General features: G+C 32.7%; 1 protein-coding gene across 1 annotated transcript; it reads right to left on the bottom strand.

Annotated features, from left to right (window-relative positions):
• Window positions 1-2,944: 2,944 nt before the first annotated feature.
• LOC111880586 (uncharacterized) lies at window positions 2,945-3,481 on the bottom strand. The gene has a single exon (XM_023877020.1). The coding sequence runs from the start codon at window positions 3,479-3,481 to the stop codon at window positions 2,945-2,947; it is 537 nt and encodes a 178-aa protein (XP_023732788.1).
• Window positions 3,482-19,006: the final 15,525 nt, after the last annotated feature.

The raw sequence follows: 19,006 nt of genomic DNA, 5'->3' as shown, positions 1-19,006 counted from the left end.
ATCACACATGCCCACACATTAACTTATTTCTTTTCTATTTAACCCTAGGTTCATGTTTAGTAATACTAGGCCTACAATCTTGTTTTCATAAAACTATATGATTCAAGCAATTAAGAAGATGTTCATACAACTCAATGAACTTGATTATTAATAGAAAATAATTATCATTAACACATAAGGATCTTTTAACAAGCTCAACGGGATAAATTAAATACGAATAAAACAGTCTAAATAACAATTAATCCATAAATCAAGGTTTCATCTAATCATAAACACAAAGCAAAGGCTTATAACACCCAAGTCAGAAAGTAATTGCATATAGAATCATGATAGGATGCTAAACATGTTCACATCAACAAACTACATTATTACCAACATGAATCTACTCTCCAATCCTTCAGATTTTCGCTTCATATCAGCTTAACGGTCTTCCGGTCGCCTTCTAGACCCTCAAAACGGTTTCTTGGGGGTTTATAACCGCATGAATCAATCTAGGGTGTTAGATCTCTCATTAGGTCTAATTTTCGGCTTTATTTATAGTTTTTAGCATCAAATTGGTGATTTTGGACACCAACTCGGTGATTTCTTCATTAAAATCCTGTATTCCCCAAGTCAGCGTCAAGAATCGTGAAGCTTCTAATCAACTCGTCTAGTTGGATGACCCAACTCGACGATTTCGTTTGGAATCAACATTTTTTCAAAACAAGAGAGTCTTCCAAAATTGTGTCTAGTTTTCAGAACATTTTGAATCTTGTCAATCGGAGTTATGAGTCATAAGATATGGTTAAAATATTGACGAGGGGTCAAGCTGTCCAGCAACACCCTTTTTGCTTCTTCTTAGCTCCTTTCTCCTCCTTTTGCATTCCAACTCCCATTTTAACTATAATTTAACATTTCAAAGCGTATTAAGTATCTTTTAGTTCTAAATAGCATAAAAATAGAGTATAAAATAATAATAAAATGTCATAAATATATGCATAAATAGACGTTATCATTTGTTTTCTATTGGAGACGATTACAATGTAGTTTTACCAGTAGTTCCAATCGTGTTTTCAGTTTGATGTCCTTCAAGGTTGTTGGTATCCCTAAAGGTGTTGACAATGGATGCAGTGGGCCGCTAAAACTATAGTGACATTGAAATTGGTGTAAGATTTATTTTCAAGTAAAGGGAGTTTACAACTTTTATGTGAGATGCAGGTTTTACAGGTTCATAAGAGATGTTGTCTCCGGGATCTGTTGATTTACATATACATGAATGTCATGTGGTGATCCATGGTATTGCATTCCTGGAATCAGGAGTTGAAGTACAATAGTTAGCATATATGATATTGTGTTTATGTTTTATGTAGTGAATGTGTCTTACCAGCAAAAACAAAAGGTTTAAGATTTGTGAACGCTACTACTGTGATTGCAAAAGGTGGAGTGAGCAGATCACGATTGAATTTTGTTGGGACGATAATGCATTCCTTCCATAGATTTATTGTGATATCGTTTCCACTGTAAGTTTTGCACATAATGTTGTTAGTATATGTAAGACTGACATGTTAGGAATGGATGTTGTCCATTGTAAGAAATACTTGTTATATGTGAGAATGAGAAGGATAAAAGGCTATCCATCATGTTTTGTACAATATCTGATCTTGGATAGCACTCCAATAAAGTCTAAATAGGACGATGTATAAATAGTTGAGTGATGTGACCGAAACAGATTGAACACATTATGTTGGTACCTGGAAAATAAGGTGGGTTCTCTCCAAGTTCTATCAGTTGCGCTTTAGAAACAAAACAAAACCAAGTGGTAAGTGTGGTCATTGTGTTTGGAAATGGTTTGATAATAGAGATGAGGCAGACATCAATGTAGAAATCGTTTTCTAACACTTTTTGTGTCTATCTAATTCAGTGCAATTGTATTCGGATATATGGTGTAACAATCGGAAACATTAAGCACTGATTCTATGTAAGCTTGATTGGTTCATTGTCCAAGGAATTGTATGGCATCTCCCTGTCACAAAAAAATATAGTGAAAAGCATAAGTGACTTGTAAGTCTTATATATAGGAAATAATTGTTGGTTTTCATCAGCTTACAAATCTGTCAACAGCCAGGTACCGGGTTTCATATCGATGAACTTCATGTTTCCATTTGCGAATGATTCTAACCTGTATAGGAGCTCCAACGCCATCACATTTTAACTCAGATATGCTACTCATGACTTTTTGTTTATTTATGATAAGAGCACAACTATGTAAGTGACTTTCTATTATAAATGAACATAATAAGGACACAGAAAGCATGATGTTCAGTGGTATGTATACATAGGAACATATATGTAATAAATATGAATGTTTGTTAACAGTCACAATTATAGCAACAGAGATAGCATCGATATGTATGCGAAAAAGGTATGTGGTGGTGATACGATGGACCTCGTTTGGAGTGAATTTGCGTAGTAGATCTCTATATACAAAATTCTTTGTTTGGTTGTATAACATAGTCTCGTTCGTTTCTAGGAAAATCTTTAACGAAGTTCGAGAAGTAGCCCTAGACAATGCTACATATAACTACTGTCCATGGGAAAAATGGTTGAGACAGATAAACACAATTTTTTTGAGTGATTGCCCTTGACTTTTATTGATGGTCATGGTGTAACATAACTTAATTGGAAATTGTTTTCGTGAAAAGGTGATCGGTAAATTTGATGGCCTGTGTATGAATTTTATGCGAGGGATGTAAACCCATCGTACAATACATGTGTATGTTATTATAGTTGCTTCAGCAACAGTTGGTAACAACTGTGAGACAAAAAGTCGGGTGCCATTACATAAACCCTCTCATTGGTTGATGTTCCTTAAAAGCATTATGGGTATGTTTACTTTTAGGTTAAGTGCATGAGGTGGTATTCCCGTGAAGGTTAATTGATTTAGGTACTCTATAGGATAGAGACACTATAGATCTGATGTGTGTTTTCCATTCGGTTCCATTCCATCTGTACTGTTGTATATCTTGCCACACGTACCGATCGTTTTGAGGATGATTCTATTTATGATGTCAGCCATTTTGTTTTTCGGACAAACGATTGCTCGGACTAATAAATCAGCTGTAATGGGATTGTTAAGTATGTTGGTTCCATATACAAACTCTATGAGATTTTTTAGAGAAGCAGACCCTGGTGGTATCAACAATGAATCCTGGATCTGAATCCATGAGGTGTCTTGTGGATCGTCTGTGTCAGGATGTACAACCAACTCGTCCCCAATTTGAAGTAGCCAATCAGCAAAGAAGGTCGATGAAAGTGAATGTGTTCCATTATATGTGTTAGAAAGTAGTCTCACGTTCTGAGTCAACATCTGAATTTGGAAAAAGTTCCATAAATATGAAATTGGGAATGTAATGTCAACGATTTGTGAACGTGTGGTCTTTGGTAGAATAGGATGTGTGTCAAAAATCGCCACCGAGAAGAACGGAAATCTGACCAAATGCATGTTCGTTACAGTCGAGTACATCCCACAGATATCTATCAAGATATTCAAAGCATCTCCTGTCGCTCATCGGCGCTTCATCCCATATGATGACTGATGTGTGTTGCATAAGATCGCCTAGTAATGTCCTCTTTTTTGTATCACATGATCTCTTGTTGGTTAATCGATTGGTATCTTAAATCGTGAATGTGTCGTAGTTCCGAAGGGCAAAAGCAATGATGCGATTCTAGATGTGGCAACTGCCAGGAAAACTTTTCCGATTGATCTAAAATATGAAAGAATGGTTGTCCATAAAAATTTCTTTCTGGTACCTCCATGACCATAAACGAACATGAGAATCTATTTTTTGCCTGAATGGAACCAACAACATTTTGATAGATTGACATCTAATGGCTATTTAGCTGTGGAAGCAGTTGAGCATGTTGATCAAATAACACCTTGTTGTCATAGCTCATCTCTTCTAGGATCAGACGATTATGTACGATAGAAAGTATAGTAGACGATGGCATTGGTAAATCGAAATCGGCAAGCAACCTGGAAGGCACAAAGGAACGAAGGGTGTGTTCCAATTCGTGTAGTAACTATTGACGAACTACATCATCCGTCACACAGAAGTTCTTGTCTGGCAATGTTGATTTTAAGTTGTATAGGTAGTCATCTGACATTTTTCCATAGGCTTCTTCCCACAAAAGCCTTGGATTACTAACTTCACAAAATAGCAGCAAATGATAGAAAAGGGAACAAAGTTGTGATGACGTTGCGTTAACGACAGAGCAGCATTCGGAGGTAGAATAGTTCACCAGAAGATGGATAAACGAACACAAGCCGACCAACCATCTTTGATGAATTGTGACAACCCGAAATTTCCATTCTAATCAAACCATTTCAATCCAATAGAAGTAGAGCAGTTACAATAAAAATTCAGACTTATGGTATAAGTTTGGCAGTTTCAGGGTTTTACACCTAAGGAGTTATTAGGAGAGTGGATGCACTAGGATTTTGTGCAACACTGTAATTCCATTACTCTAGATCATTAGAATCCATTCCGAGAATAGAAATATTTTCTGCCAAAAATCTCAGGACTATAAATAGAATTATGAACCAAATTGGTTCATTAGTTGAATTCCAATTAGAGAAAAGCCAATTTCTCTCTCACGGATCTTCGGGTTTTTATCCCAGATTGTGAGTCTACTTTCCTAGATATGTTTTAATACTTTTTATATGCTAAATAACATTGTTTACATGTCTAAAATGCAAGATCCGGGAGTTTACCGCCCAAGAACGTTCTTGGGGAGTAAACTCCAAAATCAAGCCTAAAGGTCATCTAGTCCCATTTCCTTGTTAGGCAACTAGTTTAGGACTTTATTTATGAGCAATAGAGGCTAGAAATTCAATCAAAACCATTTAGTTAAAGGGATTTTACGGCCAAGAACCATCTCTTGGGCCGTAAACTCCAAGTGAAGGCACAAATGAGTGCCTAATGTTCCCTTTAGCCTTAAACAAACCTAGAAGCCTTATACTCATGCCTTATGCCATCAAAACCATTAGAAATCATTTCTAGAAGGGAGTTTACGGCCAAGAAGCTCCTTAGGCCGTAAACTCCATGTTTTAGGTTCCAAAATGCCTTCAAACTTTCCCTAAGGCTTAGACTTTATTTTGGCAAGTACTCCTAAATGATTAGAACCTAGAAAACTCATGGAAACACAAATGTGGAAGAGTTTACGGCCAAGAGTATTTCTTGGGCCGTAAACTCCTTTAAAGGGGTCATTTAGGGTAAGAGACTATTAGGGCAAGTACCTAGATGAGTTTTGGACTAGTTAAAATTCTAAAAACCCCATTTGTGAGGGAGTTTACGACCCAAAAGGTTCCATGGCCGTAAACTCCAGAAAATGGTACCATTTAGTGCCATAAACCCTCCTAAAGCCAAGTACTAAAGCCTAGACTTGTTCCTAGAAATGTTTGAGACTTGAAAGGACCATAAGAACCCTCCCAAGGGAGTGTACGTCCATAAACTCCAAGGGAATAGGGTCTTTGGGCCATAAACTCCCCAAAAAAGTCAATATGGTGCCCAAAAACTTGTTTAAGCCTAGAAACAATTCCCCACTAGAGTTGTAGTAATTCTAAGCACCATTTAGAGCATTGGTTGAGAGTTTACGGACAGGAGTTTACTCCCCTGGGCCGTAAACTCCAATGAGTATGGTCATTTGACCTTAAACTTCCATTAGGGGCATTGCACTCCTTTGTTGCAACCCATTAGCCTCCTAACACTTGACCAAAAGTGTTGTCCTCGCGTTAAATGTTTATACTTGTATAATTAGTGATTAAATCTCTAATTATTTATATACATATGTCTTCATATGTAATTAGGATCATTGTGTGTGTCTAAGTCTTCACTTGACACCAAGCACTTGTCCGATCCTTCCGTACGATAACAGCCCGTTCAATTCCAGTCACTTACTGCAGGTGAGTTCATACCCCTTCACTAATGTTTTAAACTATTTTAAATGTTTTATGGGGGGGTACAAGTAGAATCATGCTAGTATTATATCAATCACATGCGATTAATAAGTAGAATTACGCTAGTTATTACATCAATCACATGTGATTAATATACAGCATTCAAAAGATTTGGCTACTCATTAGCCGTTTTACCTAAAAGGTTTCCTTCAAATGATTTTTATAAACATTTTATATGTTTTAAACTACTTATTACATTGTGCATCTTACTCTGTACATTTCCTTTCAAACTTATTTACAACTGTGTTTCAAACAAATGTTTCTTTATACTCAAAACTGTTTTATCATACTTATGCCTTCAAATTGTTTTATAGATTGAAATCAAGTCGATCTTTTCTTAAAAATAATACTTATATTTCAAATGTCTTACAAAACTTATTTATGCTTTTATATTATAAATTGCATGCCTCTATATGTATAGTTATATAAGAAATGTTTAAAAGACTTAGGAAGGCTATCTACCCTATTTCCTTTTCGCGCCTTGAGATGTGGTCTGGTGGGATATTGGGTATTCGTCCGAAAGTCGTTTAAATATTAGTTATATATCATGTGTACATATATAGTCATAAAAGGTCCTTCCAGTTCATCCCATGCCCTTGGTTAGCAAGGGTATACATCCATGTCCATACGTACCACTTAGATTACTAGTAAGCTACCATATGGGTAGTTCAGGAAGATACTAGAACCATTACTAGAACGCGATATCATACAATGAGTCAGTTCAGTCATGAGTCAATACTTTCTAGAACATTACTGTACATTACATATACAACTATACTAGGACGAGAACATATACAACTATACTAGAACGCTTACATTACTATACTTGCTAGGTAGAGAGCACGTACATTACAGCTAGAACAGTTCGTTATATTACATATACGAGAATACGTTAATTATTGTGATCCACTGTATCGGTGCATGCCTTAAATGTCATGTCCCGAGTTGTAGCCAGAATTCTCTTGGAGGGAGAGCGTTGAGTTTGCGTATAGATCTATGCTGGATTGACAATCCTACACCTTGCTGCTAGCTACAGTCGGACCTGCAGGTCTGCGGGTGCCAAACGTCATTCCGTTATTACGACCATTCGTATGTCGTTGTTACAGTCGATAGTATGGTGCAATTTATCACATAATGCCTTAGCCTAAAATCCGGTTTAAGGTAGTTAGTACGGTAGTAGTCCTTTTAGAGCTACGTTTTAGTACTACGTTAATTTTTCCATTACATATTTTAGTGATAACCTCACTTAAACATAAATGTACAAACTATATTTTTGGATAATGATAGTTATACTTTGGAAAAATACATACTCTTACAAGAGACACACACACAGAAAAATTAGGTGTTGGTAGAAGACACCTTCACATACTAGAAGGAATCATAGGGATTCTAGGGTTTTTCAAACACTTACATTTCATATACACTTACAAATTCTTACAATACATAGACTTACAAATTCTTACAATACATAGACTTACAAATTCTTACATACAAATTAAGACACTAAATACTTATGATCTCACCAGCTTCAAAGCTAATGCTCGCTTTCAAAATTACTTGTATCCTCAGGTCATCATAGACAGGTACCGATGCAAGGAGAAAGGAAGATGGAGCTTTTCAAGACTTATCTTCCGTTTTGATTTATGCTTTAGTGTTTATCAAAATTTGACAGAATACAATTGTATAATAATTATTTTATTAATGCAATGGATGATGTTGTTGCTTGTTTACTACTTTACATTGTTGTTGATATTATACATGACGTCCTCCGCCCCAGAACGTTTCTGCCATTCTTGGTTTTGGGGTGTGACATGAATCGTCCGCTCTTCGATCCCACGATTTGGAAGAGACATCCTACTTGTAGTATTTTGGATAATCAATGTATGTCGGTTCGTGGCCTGTTGGGTCTCTTGCATTGCTCCAGAACCATACAAGAAGAGTTTTTTTTAGTATCGAATGGATTATGGAGACTTCTTCTATTGTGATGTTCTCTTTGAACACAATCTGTTGTGTGTTCTCTTCATGGACCGCTAGAATCTGGACTGGTGGATATCGGTGATGTATGTGAAAGTCAAAAATTCGCCACGCTACCTCATGAGGAACAATATACTTGCCATCTAAAATTTTTTGAATCTCATTAATACAGTGACCATCTTCTTGTGTAGCAGTCACTCGTCCATTCATATCATCACTCAGTCCAGCCTTATCAGTCTGTTCACTCTTTTGAATCACATACCTCACACGATCTTCCCCTTTTGAAATATACTTGAACATGTATTTGATCATCATGTTCCAACCACAGTATTCAACAATAATGTGAGCTTCAAATCGGGAACAAAGTCTTTTGTTATAGCGGACAACGTATCTATTGTCTATGACGACTCCACGTGGTGTTATGTGACGGGCAGACGATCCGCGTTTGTAGCGCATATAACCCTCGGTATCGAAGAGGGTAGAATCAAGGAATGGCTTCGGGAAATGTTTGTTACATTTTCCATCTTTCATGCAAAGAGCTTTTTCATTTAGTGGACCGCACGGACCATGAATCATGCATGTTATAATTGCGTACAGTCGACGTTCCATCAATGGATCTAGAAGTTCAGCATTAATATATGTATCCACATCTTCCGTGTTCTTGATCTTGTAGGTACTTTTTACCCAAATCAATGTTGTACAATGGGGGAGACCTCTTTCTGGGAATTCTATTGTGTACAAATCTGCAGGAAGAAATAAATATGTTATATAAGAAAGAGAAGAAAAATGTAAGCATATAATGAGAAAAAGGGGACAATAAGGTAAATGGATAAGAGTAAAGACAATAAAAAAAAGATAAAGTAAAAAAGGAAACAATAAAAGAAAGAAAAAAAGAAAACATTAAAAACAAAAGCAGAAATTAAAGACATATTAGTCAGAAAGAAAACGAAGCAGGTTATTTTTTCCATATATTATCATAATATAATAAAAAATAAAAGCATAAATTAAGGACATCTTAGACAGAAAGCACACAAAACATGCTATTTTTTCCATACATGTATCAGGTTACGTGAATTAAATCTGATATTATTGTGTATGATTTTAGAAAATCAAGAAAACATCATATTGAAGGGGAACATAGCCAAAACTGCTGATGCATAACAATTTTAATGGGAACAAATTTTTAAAAAAAAATCCAGAAATGAAGCTGGAAATAGGAGAAATGTTAATATTAAGAACATATTAGACGGAAAGGACATAACACAGGTTAACTATTATCAACATACCCAAAAAAACTAATGATGCATAACAGATCTAATGCCAACAGATATTCAAAAACACTAACCACAAACACAAATGAAAAACCTGGAATATAGAAAAAGGGTAGAAATAATTAAAAACAACAATAACAAATCATCTGATAACGAAAAAGCAACATACATGCATCAATTTCTCCAAAAGGCTTGTCTCCCTTTTGAAATTTTATGAATGATTGAACCTTTAGCCTAAAGACTCTCGCAATGATATCTGCTCTACTGTGCGAGTCTATCTGACCATGCGCATCCATGTAACGTGTAATTTCTATCCATTTAACATTGCACGTAAACATAATGAAATATTGTGGATTGTTATATACTCTACAAATGGTGAGGGCATCCTGATAGTGACTATACATATACTGATATAACAAGGACCGCCTGTGAAAGATGTTGGTAGGAAAATGCGTTTCCCGACAGACCGAGATTACCTATCACCCTTTGAAAGAGAATCATGTAGACCCCCAATATATTCGGAACGAAGGTTGTCTTGATGTGTCGCAATAAGTTCCAGACGTCCCTCCTCAATACAAGTATATGTATCTACTAAATACTGCTGAAAGAGCCGAGACGAATTCAAAATGGTGGACCATATGTGTCGACGACAATAAATATGATATGCATAATACATATTAATAGTAAGATTACTTGCTTACGCACTAGTCCGATTACCCAATTTCAAACATGGAGACCAACTTGGCTCACCATATGGAAACAAAATAGGATACTGTATGGGCATATATGTAGGATGAAGCTTACTAATACGTTGGGGACGACTAGAATTGGAGTGAACTACAATATCATAACATGTACTAATAGTATCATCACCAGTTACAATGCAACCCAAGGATCCATGTGAAGGTAAATCATGCCTATGGTCAGGAACATCATTAAACAAACGAACTGAATATGATGGTATGTTCATCTCATCAGCAAGCTGTTTGGCAGTCTTAAACGTACGTACGTATTCATTGTTGTCCTTGAAAAGGTTACAAGAAACCTAAATATACTCTCATCCAAATTAATTTTTCTAGGATTTTGAAAGGCTCTAAACCTGTTGCTAACCTCATTATCGGTGTCAAGCAGATACAACTGAAGAAACCTAGGCCCCATGATACCATCAGGAAAGAGCGAACCGATTTTATGACTAATCTGCCATGAAACCTTAAAAACGTAAGGGTCATGACTGTCATTTATTTCGTCATCCACATTATCTCCAAAGGAAGTCATAGAGAACATGCTATTATAAGCTTTAATATCCCTAAAAACGATCATTATGAAAAAGTGAAACATATTCAGCTGGAAACCTAGAAGGATAGGGAAGGATAACATCACCAGATTTGGAACAACGACTATATATGGGATGATGAGTTGTAGATAGTTTGAGGCTCCTTTCAGCAAACCAAAAATAGGTGTCACAACATTCGCACACACAATCACAGTCACCAAAATCAAAATAGTCGGGAAGAACACCAGAAGACCGCATTCGTGAGGACCGCCAAGTACAACAAAAAACAGGTGCAACAGGGACACCTGAAGAAGAACCAACCTCAGCCCCAGCAGATGACGACCCAACATCAACATACCCTCGCTTACGTTGATCATACATAACACAAGAAACAAAAAAAAAAGAAGTGGAAGAAGCCAATAACTAAAAAGATAGAAGACAATTGGAAGATTTTACTTGTGGTTACAGAAAGGAACGGAAGAAACAAAAGAAAAACAAAGATAGATCGAAACAGAGAGACAAAAAGTAACAACGTTAAATTTAAAAAAAATAGAAAAGAAGTACAACAATCCAACCACAATTGGCTATGAAAACGGCGAAGAAAACATACGACAAACACGTGGACAAAAACTATTTAGAAAACGTCAAATACAACCCATAACAAAAATCAAGCGAACATATGAGACATGTATAAACAAAGGTCCATTTCTGAAAGAAAAAAAAAAGACAAATGGTTTGCTATTCCTAACAGTTGTCCATTTTTAATATATATATATATATATATATATATATATATATATATATATATATATATATATATATAGAGAGAGAGAGAGAGAGAGAGAGAGCTAGGTTCAAATGTTTTCAGCAACTATTGTATGCATGAATACACCAATAGGAATTTAGGAAAAAATAAATCATTAAAAATAAATATAAGGGTATAATAGTAATCTATACTATAATTAATTATGGTAAATTGATAAAATCAAATAATATCCCCTTTTAAATTAGGATATCAGTTTTAAAACCTCACCCCCACCATATTAGGGTTTTACGCTCCCTCTTCATCTCATACAGTACCCACTTCCAATTCGTCGGCTTCTGTTGATGAACACGAAGAAGATTCTTCTGGTTCATCGATTAACAACTTCCGTAATGAACTGGTGATAGAATCAGAAGCATGAATCTCATTATCCTTTGATTTAACTTCATCCTTGATGAGAAGATCGTGATTGAAAAGAGGAAAAACAGTCCAACCTCGCGAATCGATCTCTTTTGCTGAAACTCCTTCACTTAAATCCAACGAGAATCTAAAATCGTCTTCATCAGAAACCCCAAATTCATGAAATCGACCGGCCTGTTCTTCACGTATGACTTTGGCGATAGCCATGGATGTGTTCTTCGATCTATGAGAGATTCTGGAATCGGCTTTAAGTTGGGTTCCATATATAAATGGTAAAATAAATTTTGATCTCGAAAGCAACATCATAAAGTATAAATTTTGCTGCCTTTTTAGTTTGATCATTTTATTGTATTATATAGGAATCCCTACCTATGGAGCTGTTTTGCTGTTTATGATTGTTTTGTTGTTATACCCACTGTCACATTCAAGTAATTAAATCTCTTCATTTCATCATAGAAAAATAGTTTATTTTGATATGTAAAGTCCAAAGTAATATCAATATATAAAAATTAACACAGGAAAATACCCTAATTTTGATATTACTTGCTCTATGTTTTACAGTGTTTAGAATGTTTATAAGGTTGTGGAGTCTAGAAAAGGAAGCATGATAAATGCCTTGGATATGGTAATCATTTGCTTTCGTGCATTCTATTATTTTTGTTAATTTTTATTAAGAGGCTTATTGCTTTTTTATTTTTATTTTTATTTTTTATGTCAGCTTGTCCCATTCTTTGTGCTATTTGTAGTAATTATTCACCTCCTCTTTATATCTTACTTTCTTTTTTCTTTAAAGTCTCGGGTTTGGGTTATTATTATTATTATTATTATTATTATTATTATTATTATTATTATTATTATTATTATTAATTTAATGTTTTCAGGGATTGTATGTCTCCATCGAATTTAATCGACAACTACCCACATATGGTGGTGATGGGAACTGGACTAGCTTTTGGATTCCTTGTGGTGATTATTACTAAACTAGTAAAAAGTTATGTAGGTTTAAGTAGATATTATGGAATCATTATTATAAAGAAATATGAAATGAAATGGAAGTTTCAAATGATTGTGGTGATAGAAAAAATGTTTCATTTATAAGTATAGTATGATGGAACTCATTTTTCTTTTAATCAACTTCTGATTTCTGAATAAAAATAAGAATTTTTATTTGTATTTTTGTTGGCAGGGAAGGATGATATTGGCTCACTTGTGTGATGAACCCAATGGATTGAAAACCAGCATGTGCATGGTAAATTCTTTTTAATTGTATATAATTTCAACAAATCTGCTAAATTTTAATAACTTGATTTATGTTGTTAATTTGCACTCCTTGCTTTATCTCCCACTTGGAATTGCAAATACGATCACTGCAAGGTTAAATGATGGGTATGTATGCAATCATTTGGCTCAAAGTAAAAATCAGGAACCCAATCACTTTTTATCAAGTGACTCAAGTACATTCTATTAGAATAAATTAAAAGTCTTTAATGTCTAACACATTCTGTTAGAATTATAATTTTATTCTGTTAGAATATACTGAAAGTTATACTATTTTAAAGTTGATTATGTTTATTTTTGGATTTAGGTTTTGAAGGGGTTGCCATTGATGTGGAAAATGAAGAAAACATGGAGAACGAGAGTATTCTAGTAGAATGTTGTTAATTTTTAAGAATGTTATTCATTTTTGTTGATATTCTTTTAGAATATTTATAACTATATTAAAATGTATAAGACTTTTAGTCTGTAAAAATATGTATAAATTTGTATTGAAGTTTGGATGTATAAGAATATATCAGAATGTTTGTTAATTTTCAACATTTGGTTCAAGAATTTTGTTTTTCTTCAATAATATTCAATTAGAATAAAATTTTGAAAGAGTATCATTCTAACAAAAAATATTCTGACAGAATAAAATCGGTAAAAATTGAAATTGAATTAATTAAAAAATTCATATTTTTTTAAATTAGGAGAATTAATCATCCCTAAAAATCCGAAAATTTCCTTTTATAAATGTAGTTAATTGTCCAAAATACCCTTTTGCTAAAAATTGTTTGATTATATGGTACATGTTACCCCATTGTAATATCATACACTCTCAAATCATGTCTATTGATTAATTTCATCCGTTGGTCCAGATCTGTGCATTCTGACACACAATACTTAGTAAAAACAAAATAACATAAGTCTATATATATATATATATATATATATATATATATATATATATATATATATATATATATATATATACATATATATATATATATAGGAGTAGAATCAAATTAGAACACTAAAAAGGTTGAGAACGCGAGAACAAAGTATATTCATTTGTGAATGAATGATAAATTTTTACGCATTTAATTTCAATTGAAGATAAAAAAACATATTCATGTTGATTGTGTGTAAAAATTTTCATTTCTCCACAAATGAATACATGGAATCACAAATGAATATGTTTGTTCTCGTGTTCTCAACCTTTTAGGTGTTCTCAGTGTATATACATATATATATATATATATATATATATATATATATATATATATATATATATATATATATATATATATATATATATATATATATATATATATATATATATATATATTAATTATCTTATTTTAATGTAATTTTATGATGTAATAAGAACTTAAAAAAGACTCTTTCGAAAAAACAAGAACCTGAAATAAGTTTTGACGTCGAATACGATTAAAAAATAAATGGCCTAAAGAACATACTGTGTATTATTAACTGTTATTTTATCACATTAACCATATAAAATACAATATAAAATATTGACATCTTATTGATAAAAACATGGGGTGTTGAGGGGAAGCAAAGTAGACAATTGGATAGAGTTCATTTTTTTTTTATTATGTATCATATACTTTCTTATTTAAAAATAAAATTTTATAACAACGATAATGATATTTTTTGCTGATGGTCATCAGCCTTTAGAGATATTTAATTTCTCAGGCTCCTGATAAAAACATATTCTTTTCTTATAGTTAGTGCTATTAGCTACCCAAAGCACATTATTCTAAGATGGTTTTTACAGGATTTGAACTACCAAACGTCGATATGGTTATTTCTCAATAATGATAAAATAAAGATAGAAATTCCAAATAATTATCGGATAAGCTTTTTAATGCAGCGCCAAAAAAACAACACAAAGATAACCAAGAATGAACCTGTTGATTCTAAAAGAATAGCCAGGACAATCTCTTCAAAACCACGTTGATTCTACAAATACCGTGGGATTGGCTTCAAAATCTGGGTTAACATACAGAATTTGGGAGAAAATCGAAAGTTCATAAAATTGATGATTGACCATCCAAATTACATCAAAAACAGTTAAATAAGAAGCAGAAATTAAAATGAAACCCTAAAAGTCCATGGGCCAAATACAAACCCAAAAACAAAACCCAAAAATAAAGGAAAAATAACAAAATTGCTCATAACTCCATTTAGAAAGCGATTTCTAGACTCAAAAATGGGTAAGTCCCCTTCGGGTACTTATCTAGACGTGCTCCTTGCTCCAAGCTTCGATTTGACTGGTCGTAGGCCCGAAACGGAGATTCGTAGCCAAAGTTATGGTCATTTTCGTGAAGCCCCTTTAGTCACACGATCGTGGGCCTCTAGGAACGCAAGGGCCCGATCCTCCACACTAGGGCCCGCATCACTTTTGTTTGGTTATTAAATAAATCATTAACACATGTTATTTTATAGGTAATAAATAGATATGTTGAGTTGAAATGAAATTAATTAATAATAACTGTAATATTCCAAACATAAAATGCATATAATTTATGACTCTTTATAATATTATTCAACTAAAAACTATAATTTGTATTGTAATAAATAAATATCAAAAATCATAAAAACAAGTGTCACGTATAATGTTATCGACATCTTATTTATGATGTTGATTTAGTTAGGATATGGATGAAATTAAGATGTATTTGCGTCAAATACATCTTCATGGGTTGATGACAACTTTGCCGAGGGAAAACTTTAAAATTTTGATTTATCGAGGGAAAGGAATGAAACACGAATGAGGGGTTGCCAAGAATGAAAACGTCCGCTTGATGGAATGGGAATCTTTGAATACAACTATCAAACGAAACACGTAATCTTTCATTTCTTCTTGATACACCGTTCCTTTCCTTATATATATGATTACAGTATGCCAAACATGCACTAAACGATTAATAATCCACATACCAAACATGCACTAGATGATTGATAATCCACTTTGTCAGCGAGTTATTATTAAGAAAAATAATGTATATATTTTAGATATAATTTGAAAATTTTGTAGGTTATACTTTAGTCTTTCAAATATCAATAATTTGCAACTGTCTTTTGTCTGAACTGAATTTTGACATAATTATGTGATTGGTCACTTTGGTTTATCAGATTTAACGTGTTAAGGACAATGTTAAAAAATCGTAATGTGTTTGGTTTATAGTTTGATTTGTTTGGTTTTGTTCTTTATAGTTTCGTTTGTGTAGTTTGTCCTTATTGTATTGAGAAAAAATGGGAAGAAAAAAGAAAAAAAAAAAAAAAGAGGTGATTTGTACATAACTTTTCTTCATACATAATAATTTATAATTTATAAAATTATACAATACAACATTTAAATCATAAGTTATATATATGGAGAAAAATTATTGTGTACGAATTAACTCTCCAAAAAATATATTAACTTTTCTATTTTTATTTTATTTTAGACTATTTTATATATTTTGTAATCTTTGTTAAAAAACGAAAAAAAATAAAAAACATCTCTCTCTCTCTCTCTCTCTCTCTCTCTCTCTCTCTCTCTCTCTCTCTCTCTCTCCTAAGTTTAAGATAAATGTAGGGGTGGAATTGATACGGTACCAATTTATTTTTCTCTAAACCGTATACCGTACAAACTATAATTGGTCAAAAAAATTGTTATCGGTACCATACCAAATATACTTGATACCAATTTATTTTGCTACCAACAAGTTTCGTTGTTACAAATTGGTAATGATATATACCAATTTCTTTTAATTTTCTATTGTAAGATTTAAAAATAAGTAAAAACATCGGGATCTTGATGTTTAGTATATAGAAATTAGTTACGTAGTTGTTTTGGTTTACAAAATAATTCTATTGAACTAACGCTTAAGTAACATTTTAATATTGTGATTTAACATGGTAATAACTACTGACCAATACGACCAAATGATTAATATAATGTTATTCAAACTGTAAACACTAAATCCAATTAAGAGTCGCAATATATGATTTCATATATATATATATATATATATATATATATATATATATATATATATATATATATATATATATATATATATATATATATATATATATATATAATTGAATTGGTTGGTACGGTATTATCATGGTATTCAAACGTTTGTATCATTACCGTACCAAATTGATCAATTTGTATGGTACTATCATCCAAACATATTGGCTACCAAGTTTCTTGATTCGGTTGGTAACATGTTGATTGGTTTTTTATGGTACAATTTTGTCATCCCTAGATAAATATAAACAACTTACCAATTCCATTCTTAATGTGTATAACTCTTTGATAGATATATATGTCCAAGAGTCATTATAGAATAATATTGGTAGATAATATATAATCCTAAAGGGTCACACTAACAACAACTTGATGCAAACATATTATTTATAAGAACTTAATCCTTGATAAATAAATATAAGTTTTGTAGTTAATTAGAAATTATTTATTTCATGGAAATGCCAATTTTCAATTTTAAGTATCAAAATATATCATAAGGTATGATTTGTTATGTGATGCATATTTTTTGACCAAAATGGGTTGTTTCTTATATGAATTGACACTTGTCACATTCTCATTCATTTTGTCACATGTAATTTTGTGAGAATTTTAAGTTAATTTTTATTCCACATGTCATTTTATTGTTTTTCCATTTTATTAAATTTCACATAATATTAAATGTAATAATAATTGCATATCAATTTCATTTATTAACTTTCCTTCTAATTTCAAAATTACCAAGTTAAAGTTTTATTAATTTCTTTTAATTATTTATCTAGATTATTTCTATAAATTTAAAAGAGAAAAAAAAACACTTGAATTTTTATAATTGAATATTTTTTTTTCATTTTTCTTATAGATTCAAACTTCTTAAATGTTTAAAATTTTATATTTAATTTTTATTTTAAATAAACTCATGTAATACATGGGTCTCATACCTAGTAGGGAATAAATCTGGTGAAAAAACTGACAATGACAATCAGAATAAAAGATGATCAAATAATCCCTCAACAGGAAAACTTATGGTTCGTCGCTCAAAGCACAATCAACAAAACCATCCACGCTAAACTTTTGAGAAAATTAACCCAAATCTTATACCCGATTTAACAAAAAAAAAGGCCAACCAAACTCAAGTTATTTGCATAAATCCAAATCTGCTCAGATCTCTACAAAACACACACACAAAAAAAAAAAAAAAACAGATTGAATAAGTTATGGCAGATTGAAGAGGGAAAGCATTCGGAAAAAATTAGAGCTCAGATAAATCGATTGGGAAGTTTATAAGAAAAATACCTTCAGGAATCTATCTACCATGCAAAAATCGGAGGTAATTTAATTGTTCAATGAAAATTCACGCCACAGGTAGAAGGAGTGATTAACACCGTCGCTTATCGGTGGTGGGTGGTTGCATCAGCAAACGCCGATAACAGCAAGAACTACGATGCTGCCCTTCTTTCCCGTTCTGTGACTTTCTCATTTCCATTTTTCTCTGATTATCGATCTCTGTGTGTCCAAAACCTCTCATGTTCTTATTTTGGCACGCATTGCATACAAGGATCACATATACTCTTCTCTATTTTTTTGGTTCTTTCCTGTGTGCATATGGTGTGCATATAGCTTATTGATCTTGATTAGTTAACCCGTAAATATATTATTTAGAGAAAATTACAAATTTACCTGAATATACTAATTGCTTTGTACAAAATAGCAAAAAAAAAATCAAAATTACAAAATTAGCCACTAAAATCGCAGACGGAAAAGTCCAATGCGATTTTGTCCTATCCATCTGCGAACATTATGTTTTAGGCACTTGTACGTTTGCAGATAGAAAAGTCCATCTGCGATTTTGAGTTGTCTATCTATGACAGTGTTGTTCACTATAAAAACGTTTTTTTTTCTTTATTTTTCACTCTCTTTCTTGGAGAAACTCTCTCTCTCTCTCTCTACTATTTCCTTAGAGCAATCATGGACGACTTCTTCAACAATCCGGAAAACATGATAAGATCTT

Source organism: Lactuca sativa, chromosome 4 (genome assembly GCF_002870075.4).
Source record: "Lactuca sativa cultivar Salinas chromosome 4, Lsat_Salinas_v11, whole genome shotgun sequence".
Taxonomy (NCBI): Eukaryota; Viridiplantae; Streptophyta; class Magnoliopsida; order Asterales; family Asteraceae; genus Lactuca; species Lactuca sativa.
The sequence above is the reverse complement of the archived record's forward strand: the minus strand, read 5'-3'. Positions and strand labels throughout refer to the sequence as shown.

Coding starts and splice junctions, on each gene's coding strand:
- LOC111880586 (XM_023877020.1), bottom strand. CDS start 3,481: ATGCATTTGGTCAGATTTCCGTTCTTCTCGGTGGCGATTTTTGACACA.